This window comes from Scyliorhinus torazame, chromosome 6 (assembly GCF_047496885.1).
Source record: "Scyliorhinus torazame isolate Kashiwa2021f chromosome 6, sScyTor2.1, whole genome shotgun sequence".
Lineage (NCBI taxonomy): Eukaryota > Metazoa > Chordata > Chondrichthyes > Carcharhiniformes > Scyliorhinidae > Scyliorhinus > Scyliorhinus torazame.
In genome coordinates, this window is record NC_092712.1 from 194,806,875 (window position 1) to 194,827,095 (window position 20,221).

At 46.6% G+C, this 20,221-nt stretch overlaps 1 protein-coding gene across 1 annotated transcript in view; it reads right to left on the reverse strand.

The window, feature by feature from the left end:
* The window catches only part of rapgef5a (Rap guanine nucleotide exchange factor (GEF) 5a), a 370,729-nt gene that overhangs the window by 303,916 nt on the left and 46,592 nt on the right, over nucleotides 1–20,221 (reverse strand). Inside the window, exon 4 of the mRNA XM_072509217.1 lies at nucleotides 16,737–16,858. Within this exon, the coding sequence (XP_072365318.1) occupies nucleotides 16,737–16,858 (122 nt within the window). The remainder of the gene's footprint in view (nucleotides 1–16,736; nucleotides 16,859–20,221) is intronic.

Here is a 20,221-nt window from a genome sequence, read left to right on the forward strand (position 1 = left end):
GTCTATTAGTAAATTAGTATCTGACCCTGAGCCTCAGTGAGCTGTGAGAGGGAAAGCAGATGAGTACATAAAATGATTGATTTTCTCAGGGTGACCTCTGAAAAAACACATTTTAAAGAAAACAAAATTGCTTATTTATGCTATAAAAGCTGAACATATATTTATTTGCTCAGCCTTTACATGTGTTTGCCTATTTTGAAAATTCTCAAGAGTTTCTAGTAAAATAGTTTTCGTTTACTCTCCTAACTTTTAGAAAAATATATTTTTAAAATTAAAGTTTTGCAAAGTTTTTCATAATAAATAGTAATAATCCTAATTCAATATTTTTAAAAATTGACCATTTATTGAGCCTCCCCCCTTAACATTGCTGCTTATGTGTTTGTTTAGAGGTGGGTGGCAACAATTTAACGTGACTCCCTGCTTCACTATGGAATAACAGAAAGTCTCTACTTATTGCCTCCTCCATGTATTGCCAATTAACCACTCGAGATACCATTCCCTGCCTACAGCATGTTTTATTTCTCTTTCCAGCGCAGCTGTTAATTAAATACTTCATTGATATCAGGGTCATCAGAAAAACAGCGCTTTGACAAATGACTGTTTCACACAGGCCAATAACAGTGAGGCTCAGTGTCAGATATTGAACTAATCATAAAATGGCCACTGAAGATACAAGATGTGAGGTTTTGCTATAACAGAGTCAGAAGAATATTGGTGCTATGTTCCAGCTCATTGTGATGTTGTCCTTCATTTTAAGAAAGTGTTTAATAATTTACTACCAATGCAATTTTGAGGTTGCTGGTGGCGTGTTACAGTTCACTCAGGAAGGCCAAGCACTTCGGAGCTGATGTTCAGTATTTTTTTTAAAAAAGTAACAGTACTGCATGTCCTATCGAGCTTGCCTCAATCATGTCACCTCTGCCATGAAGCTGTCTCTCTATAAGCTGTGTTTTTAGATGGGTTCAATAGAGACTTGCCACTAAGAAGCACTACTGTCTTTGAACATGAAACATGGTGATCAGAAGTGGGACTAAAATATACTGCTGAAACCCTGGAACTTCTGCAGGGAAGTTGCAGTTCAGAAAGGCACACAGAAATGTTCAAATCTGCTAAAAGCAACTGGGAAAGGTCAAGGGAAAGCAGACTCAAACCGAAGGCTGCAAGTGAAATACTGGGTGAGTTAACATGACTGTATATTTTTCCCTACTGTCTCTCGTAGAAATTAAAGGTCATATGTGGTAGAACTGGCAGTTTTTCAACTTGTAATGACAAATCTATGAGGTACAACACGTTCAATTAACAAGTTGGGGCAGACTGCTACAAATTACATTCCACCATAAATCTATCAGATGAGCAAAGGAAATAGACAACAGAGGATTTGAAGGCCTTGAACGCACATTTTGAATCCTGAGTGAATGTTACTTATGAATGTTACGTATTCAACACTAGAGTTCAAGGTGCAAAAGAACCCATTGAACAGTATATGACTGCAGTAACACAGTTTGCAGAATCATGTTAATTTGGGCAGGTAAAATATGATCTGATTAAAGTTGGAATAGTCGGAAGCCTACGAGACCCCTCAGTGAGAGCAAGTCTGCTGGAAGAGAAGAAATCATGAAAGTGTAGAACCTGTGTAGAAATGCAGTACTTGTAAAATGTCAGCTAGAGCACAATTATGGCAGAATAGACCAAGAGACACATTGGGCGGAATTTACCAGCTGTTCACGCCAGTGGGATATTCCGGTCCACCGACAGCGCACCTCCGCCTCGGATTTCCCAGCGACGAGGGGGGCATTCAATGGGAAGTCCAGTTGACAAGGGTGGGACCAGAAGATCCTGCTGGCTTCCGCTGCTAAAAGACACATAGCGCGTTGCACACAGAATTCCGCCCATTATGCTGAGAGACATTCCAGGCCAAAAGAGCAGAGCAATTCAAGCATTCATAGAATTATAGAATCAGTACAATAAGGAGGTCATTCAGCCCATTGAGTCTACACTGACCCTAGAGCATCCTACGTATGCCCACACCCCCACCCTGTCCCCATAACCCCACCTAAACTTTTGGACACTAAGGGGCAATTTAGCATGGCCAATCCACCTAACCGGCACATCTTTGGACTGTGGGAGGAAACCAGAGCACCCGGAGGAAACCCACGCAGACACGGAGAGAAAGTACAAACTCCACACAGACAGTGTGGAGGACAGAATTGAACCCGGGCACCTGGCGTTGTGAGGCAGCAGTGCTAACCACTGTGCCACCGTACCGCCCAAGTATTGTGGAGGTCAGCATACAAAGGAGAAGAAGGATTGCCCAATGTGAGTAAATTTTGTTTTAACTGCAAGGAGCCAAATAATTTCTCACACAAGTGGTTGGCTAGAAAGAAGTAAAACATGTGTCTTTACAGGTGGCCACTGGAGAGGTATCTGCAGAAGAGTCCAATGAAGCACAGTGCACGATACAACAGGTTGGTTCTGTCAAGTCTGTGGAGGATAACTTGTTTTTGACTGTTACAATGATGACCGTAGAAGGGGAGTATCAAGCGAACAAGAAGTGTCAGATAGATACCTCAATGGTCGCTGAATGGGTCCAGGTGTGGCAGCAGTTTTGCTGTCATAGAAGTCCATGAATCCTGCCCCAGCGTCAACACACAGGAATGGAAAATCCGGCTGCTCAAGTTCCAGATCATAGATGGGATGCAACAACCGATAGCCTCAGCTGGAGAAAGTCTGAAGCTAGGTCTGATAACAATGAACATGGGGATAGAGATTCAGAGTGTGCCACAGCACACAAAACACACATAGAAAATAGAAGCAGAAGGAGGTCATTCGGCCCTTCAAGCCTGCTCCATCATTCATTATGATTATGGCAATCATCAAGTTCAATACACTGATCCCACCTACCCCCCCCCCCCCCCCCCCCATATCCCTTGACCCCTATAGCCCTAAGAGCGATATCTAATTAGTTCTTGAAATTACACAAATTTTACCTCAAATACTTTTGTGATAGTGAATTCCACAGATTGACCACTCTCTGGGTGAAGAAAGTTCTCCTCACCTCATTCCTAAAAGGTTTACCCCTGAGCCTCAAATTGTGACCCTTTCTGGACTCCTCCACCATCGGGAACATTTTTTCTGACTCTACCCTGTCTAATCCTGTTAGAATTTTATATGTTTCTATGAGATCCCTTCTTGCTCTTCTAAACTCCAATGAATATAATCCTCACCGATTCAATCTCTCCTCGTATGACAGTCCTGTCATCCCAGGAATCAGCCTGGTAAACCTCTCCCTCCTTAGCAAGAACATCCTTCCTCAGATAAGGACACCAAAACTGCACACAATACTCCAGATGTGGCCTCACCAATGTCCTATACAATTGCAGTAAAACATTTCTATTCCTATACTCAAATCCTCTCACTATGAAGGCCAACCTATCATTAGCCTTCTTTACTGCCTGCTGTAGCTGCCGGCCCGATCCTTGAGGAGTACAAAGATATGTTTACAGAGTTGAAATGTCTACCAGGAGAAAATCATTTAGACATAGATAAGAGTATAAGACTAATTCAGCATCTGCCGTGAAGAGTTCCAGCTGTCTTCAAGTCAAGATTAAAAGCCAAGATAGAAGAGCTGAGAATGAAGTGAGTGACCAAGAAAATGACAACTCCTACAGACTGGATAAACAGCACGAGAGCAGTGAAAGAATCTGGAAAACTACGAGTATGCTTGGGCCCAAAGGATTTAAATAAATTGCAGAAGAGATTTCACTACCCTATACCAACCATCAAAGACGTTTTGCTGCATTTTGCCCAGGCAATAACCTTTACCCGAGAAACGAAGGATGGTTACTGACAAATGAAGCTGGATGAAGTCAGAAGCTTTCTAACAATACCCTGGATGCCATCTGAGAGATACAGATGGTTGCACGTGCCATTTTGTGTTTTTATGGTTCCAGACGAATATCAATAGAAGGTAGCTATTCTCCAGCAGATCCATCCAAAGTTAGCGATATAAATTGCTTCTATCGGACGGTTCCCAGCCCAGTGCAATTGTTCAGGGGAAGTTAACACTTCTCGACAATTGCTGAGTAAACCCTTAAGGGGGAACTTCCTGGAGGGATTCCCCAGCACATCATTGGGGTGCCCCCGAAATGCGACACTGGGGAACCAGGAAGCTATGGGCCTATGTATGCAATGTAGGCACAGGGACTGACTAGTAGAACAAACAGTTGTTAATGCATGAGAATAGTGGGTGTAGATTGGGTAACGTTGCTAACTCACAGTTGCACATGATGGTGAATGCAAATTTGTCTTTCATTCATTTGGAAAAGGGGGATGTTTCTGTCTTTTGTTTTGTATGGAAAGAAAGATGTTTAGGTTTTGAAATGTGACAGTACTACAGTTCTATCTCGCTTGCCATAGTCATGCGACTGATACTATGAGGCAGCCTCTCTGCCATTTTAGATCAGATCAATAAAGACTTACTACCAGAAAGACACTAAAAAACACTGCTGTCTTTAAACCCAAAACATTCGGTAACATATTGCAGCAACCTTCTCTCGTACTCTTCTCAACACAAGATGACTTCTATCTTTTACTCTAAGAATATTTGTCTATGGAATACTGTGGGTGGAAGTTCGTAATCTGGCAAGGCTTAGCTGCAAAGGGAATTCCCACTTGCAAAACATGACAGAATCTACTCCGGGGTTGAAGTTACAGTGCCAATCAGGAACTGCAGCGAAGCAGTCTGTGAGAAATGCATAAGTACTCAGAAAGCTCCAAAAGAGCCTAAGTTAACTGTAAACTCAAATGCCAGGCTTACTTCATGTTGGCACTCGCTGCGTTCAAAAAGTTCTTCCTCATACTCCCCATGCATCTCTTGCCCAAAACTTTATACATGTGTCCTCTAGTCCTTTATTATCAACAAATAGGAACGGCTTGTCTTCATCTACTGTATCTAAATCTGTCATAATCTTGTAAAACTCTAAAATACACCCTCCTTTATTCCAAGAAGAACACCAGCTTCAACCAATCTGATAAGTCTCCTCTACACTCTCTCGTATCCTTCCTAAAGTGTGGTGACCAGAACTGAATGCCATCCTCTAGTATGGCTAACCAGAGCTTTATGAAGATGCAGCATAACTTTTTTCCTTTACTACGTACCTCTACATATTATCCCAATCTCAATCGAGACCAGTAACAATTTTAAAAGAAAGTCGGACCTCTAGTTATTCACTGAAAGAAGTAGACTGCAAGGTTTCATGTTTTAAACAAAAAAATATTTTACAGTCTTTTTTACAAGGATTAAACAAAGTAAGTATTACTAACTTAACCAATATTTCATAACCATTCATGCTACAAACCTCAAATGGCCTACTTCCTGTTCTAATTTTATTTCCATCCAGGAATCCTCCTATACTTTAGAGAACCTTGAGGGTTCCTTCACTTCTCTTGGGACCAGAGCCAGGTGTACTACTGTTCTCAGTGCACTGCAGGTCTGAGCTCAAATCCGACAGGATCTACTGAACCAAGGCCTCCAAGGTGATTTCCACCCATCCCATGGAAACCTGTGGCTCAGAAGTCAAAGCCATGGCATCTGGCAGAATGCAGATGGATTCCTCCATCCTTTGCTCTAGTGTACTGAGCCTCTTGCAACACTACTTTACGTCGCCTGTCGTTACGTCTCCAGCTTGTTTGACATAGCCTTTTCCAGACACTCATTATCAGACTCCACCTTAGCAGGTAGCTATTCTCCAGCAGTCCTATGAGTTTCGGAAACCTGGGCTGTCACTGCTTCTGACTGTTGTGGAGATGTGTCAATGAGGTGTTCCCCAGAATGTGACCCCGAGCCTATTTTATAACTGGACCCACTGAAGCGCGTGTCTCTGACCTGGTGGAGGGTGCAGGTGAATGCAGTGACAGGTCTTCTTTGAATGTAACCACAGTGTCCTTGTCTGAGGTTTATGTTGGGTCTTAATATAGATCTGCTGGTGCTTGTAAGAGGGAGCAGAAAGATTTAGTTCAGGTACAAGCTGAATATAACATCGCAAGTCACTCATTGAGAATATCAGGATATGATCCACTCATGGAGGGCCATCTGTAATGGCTTACTGGGAGAGGCCGATTTCACCTTCCCCACAGGAGTGGTCCTTGACCTCATCTGCCAAATTGGCAGCATCGTTCTTGAATTTTGTGAACTCCACTCTGTCTCACCTCCCTTCTCCAGTCTGGGATCTTTCCCTCTTGTTGTGCATGTGCTTGATCTGGATGAAGACAAATAGGTGGAATTTGATGAGAAAAGGAGAGATGTTGGGAAGTGTGTGTGCCTGCGGTGTGTGCTGAGGGTGGAGTAAGGGCTGAGGATGGAGTTTGTGCAGTATTATAGCTGAGATGCTGGGAATGTTAAAGTGCCCCTGAGCCAATGTGGTGGTGTCTCCCCTGATGTGTTGGGTGTTCTGGATCACATACAGGTCACCAACACTTGAAGTAGTGCAACACTATTTTATTAAAAGGTTAACTATTTAAACATACTTGAACTGTGGGTAAATACGATACTAGCTTTAACTAAAGTAGACATTGGGCCGCCCCAAAATGACGCTGGTAATCTAGTGATGGGAGACAAGGAAATAGCTGAGGAACTAAATAAGTACTTTGCGTCAGTCTTCATAGTAGAAGACATGAGTAATATCCCAACAATTCAGGAGAGTCAGGGGGCAGAGTTGAATATGGTAGCCATCACAAAGGAGAAAGTGCTAGAGAAACTAAGAGGTCTAAAAATTGATAAATCCCCGGGCCCAGATGGGCTACATCCTAGAGTTCTAAAGGAGATAGCTGAAGAAATAGTGGAGGCGTTAGTTATGATCTTTCAAAAGTCACTGGAGTCAGGAAAAGTCTCAGAGGATTGGAAAATCGCTGTTGTAACCCCCCTGTTCAAGAAGGGAACAAGAAAAAAATGGAAAATTATAGGCCAATTAGCCTAACCTCGGTTGTTGGCAAGATTCTAGAATCCATCATTAAGGATGAGATTTCTAAATTCTTGGAAGTGCAGGGTCGGATTAGGACAAGTCAGCATGGATTTAGTAAGGGGAGGTCGTGCCTGACACTGTTAGAGTTCTTTGAAGAGATAACAAATAGGTTTGACCAAGGAGAGCCAATGGATGTTATCTATCTTGACTTCCAAAAGGCCTTTGATAAGGTGCCTCACGGGAGACTGCTGAGTAAAATAAGGGCCCATGGTATTCGAGGCAAGGTACTAACATGGATTGACGATTGGCTGTCAGGCAGAAGACAGAGAGTTGGGATAAATGGTTCTTTTTCGGAATGGCAACCGGTGACGAGTGGTGTCCCGCAGGGTTCAGTGTTGGGGCCACAGCTGTTCTCTTTATATATTAACGATCTAGATGACAGGACTGGGGGCATTCTGGCTAAGTTTGCTGATGATACAAAGATAGGTGGAGGGGCAGGTAGTATTGAGGGGGTGGGGAGGCTGCAGAAAGATTTAGACAGTTTAGGAGAGTGGTCCAAGAAATGGCTGATGAAATTCAACGTGGGCAAGTGCGAGGTCTTGCACTTTGGAAAAAAGAATAGAGGCATGGACTATTTTCTAAACGGTGACAAAATTCATAATGCTGAAGTGCAAAGGGACTTGGGAGTCCTAGTCCAGGATTCTCTAAAAGTAAACTTGCAGGTTGAGTCCGTGATTAAGAAAGCAAATGCAATGTTGTCATTTATCTCAAGAGGCTTGGAATATGAAAGCAGGGATGTACTTCTGAAGCTTTATAAAGCACTAGTTAGGCCCCATTTAGAATACTGTGAGCCATTTTGGGCCTCACACCTCAGGAAGGACATACTGGCACTGGAGCGGGTCCAGCGGAGATTCACACGGATGATCCCAGGAATGGTAGGCCTAACATACGATGAACGTCTGAGGATCCTGGGATTATATTCATTGGAGTTTAGGAGGTTGAGGGGAGATCTAATAGAAACTTAGAAGATAATGAATGGCTTAGATAGGGTGACGTTGGGAAGTTGTTTCCATTAGCAGGGGAGACTAGGACCCAGGGGCACAGCCTTAGAATAAAAGGGAGTCACTTTAGAACAGAGATGAGGAGAAATTTCTTCAGCCAGAGAATGGTGGGTCTGTGGAATTCATTGCCACAGAGGGCGGTGGAGGCCGGGACGTTGAGTGTCTTTAAGACAGAAGTTGATAAATTCTTGATTTCTCGAGGAATTAAGGGCTATGGAGAGAGAGCGGGTAAATGGAGTTGAAATCAGCCATGATTGAATGGTGGAGTGGACTCGATGGGCCGAATGGCCTTACTTCTGCTCCTATGTCTTATGGTCTTATGGTCTAAAGACCTTTGCCTTGTCCTAACCAGTTGATGCACTCAGCACACGGTGAATGTCTGTGTTGCAGGCTGTGAGCTCTGTTCTCCTAGCTAGCTGCTACTCGAATGAGCGGGAACTCTGATGCCCCCTGTCTTTATAGTGCGTGTGCTCTCACTGGTGATTGGCTGCGGTGTTGTGTGTGTTGATTGGTCTTGCTGTGTGTCCATCAGTGTGTGTGTCTGCACCATGATATACTGGTGTATATTATGACATCCCCCATTTTATGTGAAAATATGTGCCTGCGTGACAATAAATAGTGTGTGGTGAATGTTCCTGACTACATGTGTGCGAAATATTTACAGGACTATGTACATAAAACTAAGCTATTTACATGGGAAGGTGCCTGGTGCAGAAAAAACAGTGTGTCACACAAATAACGAGATGAACACTATATACAAACCACTTGAACGATTAAACGGAACAACAGAACAGACCAGAGAGTCCATTAGTGCACAAAGTTCGCAAATTAAGTCTCTGAGGTGGGCGACGAATTCTGGTTGACCGCCTCAAGGGTGGGTCAGGAGCCACCAGCTGAGGAGCGGGCTGGACTGCGTCAGAGTCAGGGGGATGCAGAGTAACCGGAATCTCCACATAGTCCAGGTCAGGGACAACAGGAGGGCGTGGCACTGGCGGAGGATCCTGTAGCGAGCGCGGGACGAGACGAAGGGCACGTCAATTACGGCGCAGAATGGAACCATCCGGTAGACGAACCAGGAACGAGCGGGGAGCCACCTGCCGAAGAACCACAGCAGTTTCAGACCAGCCACCATCCGGAAGATGGATGCGGACGTTGTCATCTGGAGCCAGAACAGGGAGATCAGCTGCACGGGAGTCATGAGCTGCCTTGTGCTGCGCACGAGACAGTTGCATTCGTTGAAGGACCGGAACGTGGTCGAGGTCTGGGACGTGAATGGACGGCACCGTCGTCCTGAGGGTGCGACCCATGAGCAGCTGGGCTGGCAACAGGCCAGTGGAGCCGAGCGATAGGCCAGCAGGGTGAGGTAGAAGTCGGATCCCGCATCGGCAGCCTTGCAGAAGAGCCGTTTGACTATGTGGACGCCCTTCTCCGCTTTGCCATTGGATTGGGGGTACAGGGGACTGGATGTCACATGCACAAAGTTGTACCTCCTGGCAAAGTTGGACCATTCCTGGCTTGCGAAGCAGGGGCCATTGTCCGACATCACAGTGAGTGGGATGCCACGACGAGCAAAGATGTCCTTACAGGCATGGATGACTGCAGACGATGTGATGTCGTGCAAACGTATTACCTCCGGGTAGTTTTAAAAATAGTCTACAATCAGAACATAGTCCCTGCCCAGCGCATGGAACAGGTCGATGCCGACCTTTGACCAAGGGGGTGTGACCAATTCATGGGGCTGTCGGGTCTCACGTGGTTGGGCCAGCTGGAACCGCTGACGGGTGGGGCAGTTGAGCACTGTGTTGGCGCTGTCGTCATTGATGCTGGGCCAGTACACTGCCTCTTGGGCCCGTCGGCGACACCTCTCCACGCCAAGATGGCCCTCGTGTAGCTGTTCCAAAACAAGCTGGTGCAAGTTGTGCGGGATAACAATGCGGTCCAGCTTCAGGAGGACACCATTGACTACCGCCAGATCGTCTCTGATGCTGTAGAACTGCGGGCATTAGCCCTTGAGCCACCCGTCTGTTAGGTGGCGCATGAGACGCTGTAGCAGGGGGTCAGCCGCAGTCTCGCGGCGAATTTGGGCGAGGCGTTCATCCTTGGCCGGTAGATTGGCGGCCACGAAGGCCACATGGGCGTCAACCTGGCAGTCGAATCCCGCTGGGTCACACGGGGTGTTGACTGCCCTGGACAGAGCGTCGGCTATGATCAGGTCTTTGCCCGGGGAAGTCGTATCGCCGGAGTTTGAGCAGAATGCGCTGGATGCGAGGAGTCATGTCATGCAAGTCTTTCTGTATTATATTGACCAGCGGGCGATGGTCGGTCTCGATGGTGAATTGGGGAAGGCCGTACACATAATCATGAAACTTGACGACACCGGTCAAAAGGCCCAGGCACTCCTTTTCTATCTGCGCGTAGCGCTGTTCCGTGGGGGTCATGGCGCATGACGCATATGCAACGGGGGCCCATGATGAGGCCTCATCGCGTTGCAGGAGCACTGCCCCAATGCCAGATTGGCTGGCATCGGTCAAAATTTTTGTCTCTTTCGGTGGATCAAAAAAGGCCAATACCGGGGCCGTGGTAAGTTTGGTTTCAAGTTCTCTCAATTCGTGCTCGTGGGCAGGAAGCCATTGGAAGTCTGTCGTTTTCCTGACCAAGTTCCTGAGAGCTGTGGTATGAGAGGCGAGCTTAGAGATGAACCTCCCTAGGAAGTTGACCATGCCCTCTGGCTTTTTCATGGCTGTGATGGCAGCCACCTTGTCCGCATCCGGCCGCACACCTTTGCCTTGTCCTAACCAGTTGATGCACTCAGCACATGGTGAATGTTTGTGTTGCAGGCTGTGAGCTCTGTGCTCCTAGCTAGCTGCTACTTGAATGAGCAGGAACTCTGATGCCCCCTGTCTTTATAGTGTGTGTGCTCTCACTGGTGATTGGCTGCGGTGTTGTATATGTTGAATGGTCCCACTGTGTGTCCATCAGTGTGTGTCTGCACCATGATACACTGGTGTATATTATGACATCCCCCACTAATATTGTGTGAGATCCCTGATCAGTGTAACCCTTTGAGTACATGATGCCATTATGAGAGTGTGATGTTGGAGTGAGGAGAAAGTTGACTGACCCTGACGGAGCGGATGGGATCATTCATCCTCTTCCTGCAGTGGATTGTGTTTCTCAGGCAGTTACCCAGTGCACTTGCAATGGCCTCACAGGCCGATGAGGTGAGGTTGCTGGGCTTCCTGGAGCCATACCTGAGGTGGAGGATGTGACTGTGCTGCCAATATTTAGGAGTACTTGCAGGAAGCCATTGTTAAACTTTGGAGCAACCTTCTCGACCTGCCACATGATTCATTAAGAAATTCAGATATGCATAATTAATGATTTCCCGCCACGGTGCCCAGCAGGAAATGCGCATTAAAATCCATTCGCCACCGCATTTAGTCTCTGGAAGATGGAAGGGAAAATAGTGCCAATGAAGTGGAGTTAGTATTCAGATTGGACACAGAGATGATGAGAGAGCAGAGTCAAGTTAACGGAAATGGATATAGACACCCAAACAGAAAGAAAAAGAATGAAGATGTCAATTGAAAATATGGAGGAAAGATGAAGAAAAAAATTGTTCCTTTCATTATTTCTTGTCAAGTTATAAGATTTTTATTAAACACATGCCGTTACTAAGGGAAATCTTTTTTTTACAAGTCAATAACATATGCAAACCACCTGTAAAATTTTCAGGTATTGTTAACTGCAGCTGTGAATCCACATGGTGAGTTTTTCCCAGTGAATACACAAGACTACATAAGTGCAAATTGTTGTTGTTGGAGGCTTGTCAACGTTTTTTTAGGAAATCAAGACGTACAGTTTCCACATTAAAATCTAGAAATTGTTTAAACCTGGAAATCATTTCCCTTGGGCATTTATTCACTGTAATTAGTTACAACGTTACAAACTCCACCGCATTTTGGGTAAATGTGGGATCCACTGTTATAGGAGATGTAAGGTAGGACCTGCACTACAGGTTCGCCGGTAGCACTTGCCGGCTGGCTCCGCCCAGGGAGAACTGTATAAATATGCATGACCTCCAGTGCCCTGCCATTTCGCCAGCTGCAGCAGGAGGCCACACATCTGACTGTAATAAAGCCACAGTTGTACCCAACTTTAGTCTTTGTGCAATTGATCATGCATCAATTTATTACAGTCAGATGCCGTGCAACAGTAGAAAAGGCTGTTCACCAAGTAGTTTGCACCTTGTTAGGGGCAATTACTATTTTCACTTCTCGGTGTGCTCTCAGATTAGTTTACAGTAATTATCACAGACTGCAATAGCAAAGTAAATAGTACCTTGCCAAGGTTCAAAGTATAAAATAGTGACAGATAAACGTTTGTCACTGTTGTAGCATCACCAACATGGCCTACCTATCATTACAAATGTACTCAATTTACCATCATTTATTTTTCAGCATTCTGACAACAGAACCATGGGATATTCTAAAATATCCAAAACCATAAGCTACTCCTTTGTAGAAGTACCGTGGGCGGGATTCTCCACGCCGCCCCGACGCCGGCACGCGATTCTCCGGTGCCATGGGTGCCAGCGTGGTTGGTGGGGTGCCGTTCGCGGGCCGCTTTATGCGCCCCCTCCCCCCCGCGATTCTCCGGCCCAGATGGGCCGAGGGCCGTAAAAAAAAAACGAGTCCCACCGGCACTGTTCGAACCTGCTCTGAGCTGGTGGGACCTCGGCATTGAAGGGTCGCGTGGTGGCCTGTGGGTTGGGGGAGGGTGGGTCCGACCCCGGGGGTGGGAAACCAATGTGGCCTGGCCAGGGATTGGGGCCCACCGATCGACGGGCCGACCTCTCTAGCTGGGGACCTCCTTTTCTACTCGCCGGCCCCTGTAGCCCTGCGCCATGTTGCGTCGGGGCTGGCGCGTTGAACGAGGCCACTGCGCATGTGTGCCTTGGCGCCGGGGCCACTGCGCACGTGCGCGTTGGCTCCACGCCACTGCACATGCGCGGATCCCGCGGCACACAGTTCACGCCGGGATCGGCAGCTGGAGCGGCGCAAACTGCCCCAGCGCCCTGCTGGCCCCCTGTATGGGCCAGAATTAGTCCTGGCAGCGGTCCGTTCACGCCGTCGTAAAACATGATGGCGTTTTCGAAGGCATGGAAACTCTGCCGCGGGATTATCAAATCCCGCCTCGTATTCTTGACAAATTATTTTGTTGATGTATTGCTGTTGACATTTTCGTAATGAATCCGTTTCATTGCTACTTCAGTTTTTCCTTCTAATCACCATGAGTGTTGCAGATGATGAGACTAAAAAGCCACCCCATATAGCAGGTAAATTGTGTTGGGACCTAAATGCCCTTTATAAGCATTGTGTACATTATCTAATATCAACCTTCTCCCTGTTAACCATAGTACGAAGTCTTACAACACCATGTTAAAGTCCAACAGGTTTGTTTCGATGTCACTAGCTTTCGGAGCGCTGCTCCTTCCTCAGGTGAATGAAGAGGAATGTTCCAGAAACACATATATAGACAGATTCAAAGATACCAAACAATGCTTGGAATGCGACCATTAGCAGGTGATTAAATCTTTACAGATCCAGAGATGGACTAACCCCAGGTTAAAGAGGTGTGAATTGTGTCAAGCCAGGACAGTTGGTAGGATTTTGCAGGCCAGATGGTGGGGGATGAATGTAATGCAACATGAATCCCAGGTCCCGGTTGAGGCCATGTTAACCATGGTAGTAATGCCTTCAAAAATCTTAGTTAAACATTATCTTCTCAAATCCATGCCGTTTGTCCGTTAACAAGTAATACTTTTCTAAGTAGTCGTCTATTAGATCTATCGATTCATTTCAGTGGCATACAGAACAGCTGCTGTTATATTCAATGATCTTAGGATCAAGCTGCTCTCCTGCTCAGGTCTCAAGAGAGAATTTAAGGTAAAGTTTTAGTTGAAGGATTTTGTTTTGTAAATACCTCACTAGCTTTCCTCATGGTCAAGCAAGAATTTTAACCCGGCCCCGGGTCACTGTCTGTGTGGAGTTTGCACATTCTCCCTGTGTTTGCGTGGGTTTCTCCCCCACAACACAAAGATGCACAGGATAGGTGGATTGGCCACGCTAAATTGCCCCTTAATTGGAAAAAAATGAATTGGGTATTCTAAATTTATTTTAAAAATAAAAAATAAAAATATAGCAGGAATTTTAACTGTTATGTTCTCATGCAGCCGACAGTTTTATTTGAAAAGTAATTGCGACAGGATTTTGGGTTTGAATCCAGTCACAAGCCCACCTTGTCCAGCTTTGACAAAGGGTCATCTGGACTCAAAACATTAGCTCTTTTCTCTCCCTACAGATGCTGCCAGACCTGCTGAGATTTTCCAGCATTTTCTTTTTGGTTTCACCCTCTCATTCTGTCACGCTGAACTGAAGACACACGGATGAGTAGTGGGGTTATCATCCCGAGAACTGGTTGATATTTATCCAGGAATTGCAGCTTAGAAAGGATATTTTAATTATTCTCAGCATTTACTGGGAGTTGAGTTGTGAGTGGAATTCTAGTTCCGGAACAGAGATTGTCAATATTGAGAGAATAATGGTCATAACAAAAGGATAACACCTTGGGTGACATTCTCCGACCCCCCGCCGGGTCGGAGAATCGCCGGGGGCTGCCGTGAATCCCGCCCCCGCCGGTTGCCGAAGTCTCCGGCACCGGATATTCGGCGGGGGCGGGAATCGCGCCGCGCTGGTTGGCGGGCCCCCCCCCGCTCGATTATCCGGCCCGGATGGGCCTAAGTCACGCCGATAAATTGCCTGTCCCGCCCGCGTAAATTAAATCACCTACCTTACCGGCGGGACAAGGCGGCGTGGGCGGGCTCCGGGGTCCTGGGGGGGGGGCGCGGGGCAATCTGACCCCGGTGGGTGCCCCCACGGTGGCCTGGCCCGCGATCGGGGCCTTCCCCATGGCAGAGGTGGAAGAGACTCCCTCCACTGCGCATGCGTGGGAAACTGTCAGCAGCCGCTGACGCTCCCGTGCATGCGCCGCCCGGAGATGTTATTTCCGCGCCAGCTGGCGGGGCACCAAAGGCCTTTTACGCCAGCTGGCGGGGCGGAAATTCGTCCGGCGCCGGCCTAGCCCCTTAAGGTTGGTGCTCGGCCCCCAAAGATGCGGAGAATTCCGCACCTTTGGGGCGGCGCGATGCCCGACTGATTTGCGCCGTTTTGGGCGCCAGTCGGCGGACATCGCGCCGCTACCGGAGAATTTTGCCCCTGGTCTGTATTTTAATACCATCTGCTCACCTTCATTTTATAATCATTAAAACACTTACTAAACAAAAGCTACCAGTTTCAGTTTGGAAATTTCCTGTTAACCCCAAGCTTTAACAATTGTTTGTGGGAAGGAATTCAATACTTCTACCGTCCCACTAGAATGGCAGGGGATTGTGAACCGAATCAGGGTGACAATGGAAAGAGAAACAAGGACAGTAATAAAAGAAAGAACAGTAAAATGCAAAAAAGGTAGACAGGGTAATCAAGGGTGAGAGGCAAATAGGGTCACAATACAAAGATAAGTTAGGATGATTAAAAATGGTAAAAAAGTCAAGTCTAAAGGCTTTGTATCAGAATATGTGAGTCCCAAAAGGTGGCTGGTGTGGGTCCCGAAGGCCTGACAGTTGGCAAAGTGTGTCCTAAGAGTTTGAAAAACACTGGTCTAGTTTATGCCTTGATCTTGTGTAAAATAACACAGTTGCAAGCAAGTGATGTACAAGTAATGATACATGTTTGTACCATGTAAGTACTTTGACAGCTTATAACTTGAGTTTCCTATTGTATAATATTGATACTTGATAATATGCTTTCGGCAGATCTAAAACCATAGTATAATGCCTTCTCTTATTTGCATCGCTTGCAAAACAGGTAATGGGGAGGTAGGCCGGGAGGAAAATTTGGTATTGCTGAATCTGCCTTGAGTTTCGCTGGCAGGGATAACACAAGGTTGATGAAGGTAGAGGTCTTTGTTGAAAAGCAACTCAAAGTCAGAATATAGAAAATATATATAAAGACAAAAGGTACCTGTGCTACATTTTTATCCATTGCTACACATTGGGGTTAATTTCATTTAAAAAAAATAAATTTAGAGTATCCAATTCATTTTTTCCAATTAAGGGGCAATTTATCGTAGCCAATCTTCCTATTCTGCACATCTTTGGGTTGTGGGGGCGAAACACAGGGAGAATGTGCAAACTTCACACGGACAGTGACCCAGAGCCGGGATCGAACCTGGGACCTCGGCGCGATGAGGCTGCAGGGCTAACCCACTGCGCTACCGTGCTGCCCAAATTTCATGATACTAGCCTCTTATAACCAGGGCCAAAGGCACAAGAGCTCCACACTGCCTGGCACAGAAACAAACCAGACCGCCAGTGTGGTGGCACTGTCATTTTCTAACCTCAGGATGGCTGCAGCAAATGCATCTACAAACCTGGGCCTTATTGTTTAAATATGGTTCGTTTTGAGGCTGCATTTGCTAAATCAGCAGGCAGAAGTAAAATCTATGTGCCTCGAGTGAGTATAGGTGACCCAGCAACGAATGTTTGCATGCTTTAGAGAAGTCAGAATCTGAAGCAAGGATGAAACTGACCGGTGAGTGTAACTGACATTTCCCTTCATTTCGAAAGTTATCCCATTCATTGAGCACGTATGATTACCTGAAGATACAATTCCCAGCTCTGCCAGAATCTGCCAGATGCCCTCTGCCTTGCTCCGAGGGTAGATGAATGGACATTGATCGAGCAACCAGTCCACCATTTCAAAACCCACACAGCTACTCCTGTGGATGAGAAATAGTTCAAACAGTTTCAAGTTTAAAGGGCTGCTCTTAATATGAACTTATTTTGTGATTTCCCTACTATGAAATGTTAGCATTTTTATTCATCAGCATTTTGCCCGTGTCTAGTACACTTTTGAGTTTTCCCTAGTGCAGTTCTGATAATGGAAATATACACAGCATTACACAAGTAAACCTTTAAATAACCTCAACAGGTCAGATACTATTTGCATTTAATTACTCCATTCTAATCCGCAAAAGGTCAAAACACCCTGCGCATTTATACCCTTACATTAAAAGAAATAATTCAGAAAGGTGATCAATGCTATTTTGTCCTTATCGATGTAGCCAATTCAGATCTTCTTGAATTGAATAAGTATTGTAAAGGTTTTGAAAAGACTTTAAAATCTTAAGAAATAATTCTTAATCTGATTAGAAAAAAATAGTAACACCACATGTTAATTTAAATTGTGTTTTAGTATATTGTATAGTTCAAAGATTGTAAATTGAGTTACTGTCGAGATGTGCTTGAGTGCCACTTTCAACTTGGTGGTCTATGTTTTAAGGCAGTGAGACCTAAATCCTAACCATCTCAATCTGGGTATATTTCCAGCAGTGTACCAGCATACCAGAATGGAAATATTCTAAACCTGATGTACATTTGTCCTCAGGCATCATCAGAATAAATTAGGCAAGCTGCAGGTGCCAAACAGACACCTCGACACAGCTCACCTGTTGAGGCCTGCGTGCCGTGAGCAGCCAGCCCTGGCTCCAGCCCATTGCTGGGAAAGTCCTGTTGGAGATGGTAATGAGTCCAGTAGTGCTCCTGACACAGCTCCCCCCTATTTTCCAACTCTCCCACTGACTCAACTCCAAGCCCTACAGGCAGGAAAAGTCATCCAATTGAAGGAGTAATTGAAATTAAATTTGTCACAAACTGACAGTAGAAGTTTCTTTATCCAGGGGTTGTTGGCTCAAGGAATGTTTTACCAGCATAAGCAGCTGAGGCAGAGATGGTTACATCTTTTAAGACAAAATAGATCATTTTAATTGGCGGAAGACAGAAAGATCGGGGCAAGTGTGGGAAAGTAAGATTACTTATGGATTAATCTAGCAAAGAGCTGTCACATATAATGAACTAAAAGATCATCTGTGCTGTAACCCTTTATGGACATTGGACTGGATTTAGTGGGCTCGTTAGCTGCAGATGCAAATCCTGTCATGGCCAGAAAATATCGCGAGAGGCCATAAACAGGATTTGCGCCAGCGAGATTTCCAATTGCGATGTTACCAGGCCCTCACTGATGACATGATCAAGTTCATGCCCAGGAAGGGCGCAAATCTGATTTGAAGGATGGACGACCACTGAAACCTCCCATCAGAACCCCAGAGATGCAGAGATTAAGGGAGGGGACAACTATACAGGGGGCCAGTGGCGACTCTGACTGGGTGAGAGCATTGACCAGGCCATATCAAGCAATGGAGATGGAAAGGCATCTGCGATGTGAGTGAGTGGTAGTTGCTGGTATAGGTGTTGAGCAGGTCTCTCTCTCTCTATGTCTCTCTCTCTCTGTCTCGCTCTCTCTCTCTCTCTCATCCTTTGCAACTTACCGATGAAGATTGATATGGAGCCAGTGGAACTGACAATTCTGCTAATTACAGCGCTGGAAGAGCACAGACACCGGCAACAACAAGCGGCAGCACCCAGCACCAGGAGACCAATGGACCACAGGACAGACTCAAGAACTGGAGGCAGGCAGCAGCAGCTGAACACGGGACACTAAGGTGAAGAAGGATTACAGGTCCCATGTGCCCTTCATGGAACTGTTGGACAACATGTGCCACAAGAGACGACAGGGGCGATTCTCCGGAAAGATTTTGAAGTGAGGTAGCGAGTGGGAACTGCCGCGAGCTTCCTGGTGCTCGGTCCAGCGAGGGCAGCAATGCTATTCAATTATTAATGCTATTAATTGGTCCACTTAATGAGGCCTCATGGGCTTCTTGCCGCAAATGAAGGCTCACCAGTTGATTTGCCAGCACAGTGCTCGCCAGCCCCCGGCTAACAAGGTCGAGCAGCACTTAAACAGGACTCTCTCAGCCAACCCCAGCCAGATCGCAACAATAATGTCCAGGAGACCTGCCCAAGATTCGGGGATGCAGATCTGAGGAGGTCCCTAGGTGCACTGGAGGTCAGGAGGGATGTCCTGTTCCCCAGAAGGTCCAGGAGGGTCAGTCAAAGGGCAGCCAGTACTGCCAGGTACGAGGTGGTGGTGGCTGTGAGCGCTGGGAGTGTGGCCAGGAGGACTGGCCTCAAGTGCCGGAAGCAGATCAATGGCCGACACCGGGCAGCATGAGTGAGTAGATACCAACACCCACTGCACCCCCCCCCCCAACCTCCCCACCCCCCGAAACCTTTCTGCCCCCATGTGAGTCTCCACCTCTCAACCCTCCATGCGGCCCCCAACCCTCCCTCCACCCCACCTCCCTTCAACTCCCACAACCTTTCCTGCACACCCCCTCTCACTTCAGCCTCCCCAAACCCTTCCTTCACACGCCCCCTTCCACCACTTTGAACCACATGTGCGGCTAATGATGCCCTCTCTGTGTCTCCTCAGGAAAAGCTCTCCCACAATCTCTGGGAGAGGGCTCAGACTGGCAGTGGTGTGTCAGATATACGAATTCTCGCCACCTTTGAGGAGCGGGCCCTGGAGGTGACTGGGGTGGCTAAGGACAGGGTGGTCACCCAAATGGAAGCTGGCGGCAACCATAGAGGTGGGAATCCACCGGGCTCCATCCAAAGGACCTATCCAACGTGAGTTGTTATTGCCTTACTGATTGACCCATCACTCCCACTGACCACATGCCCATTCTCCAGCAGGTCCTCCAGCCGACGGCAACAGCCCATCCCTAGTGTCCTCCTCTCCAGCCTCCCAGGAGAACATCTCGAGGAAAGCTCCAAGGAAGACACAAATTGGTATGTGACCACCATATGAGGATCATGCACCTGGCTGCACATTTTCCAGGGAACATGCATGACAGGTTCATCTTTTGACAATTGTAAACTCCTGGAATATTCAAGGGTCAACTAAGGCTGCAGAGCTGGCTCATTGGGGAAAAGTGATACTGGCTGAGGTCTTGGCTGATGATGCCAGTGCAGAGGCCTGAGACCATGACGAGGCCCAGTACAACAAGGCTTACAGTGCCACCTAGCCTGTGATTGAGCGGTGCATTGGGATCCTTTAGATCCATTTCCATTGCTTCGACACGTCTGGTGGGGCCCTGCAGTATAATCCCCAGAGCGTCTCCTAATAAGTTGAAGTGCTGTCTCACTGGGAAGAGGGTTAATGACAGTGAGACCCTAAGATT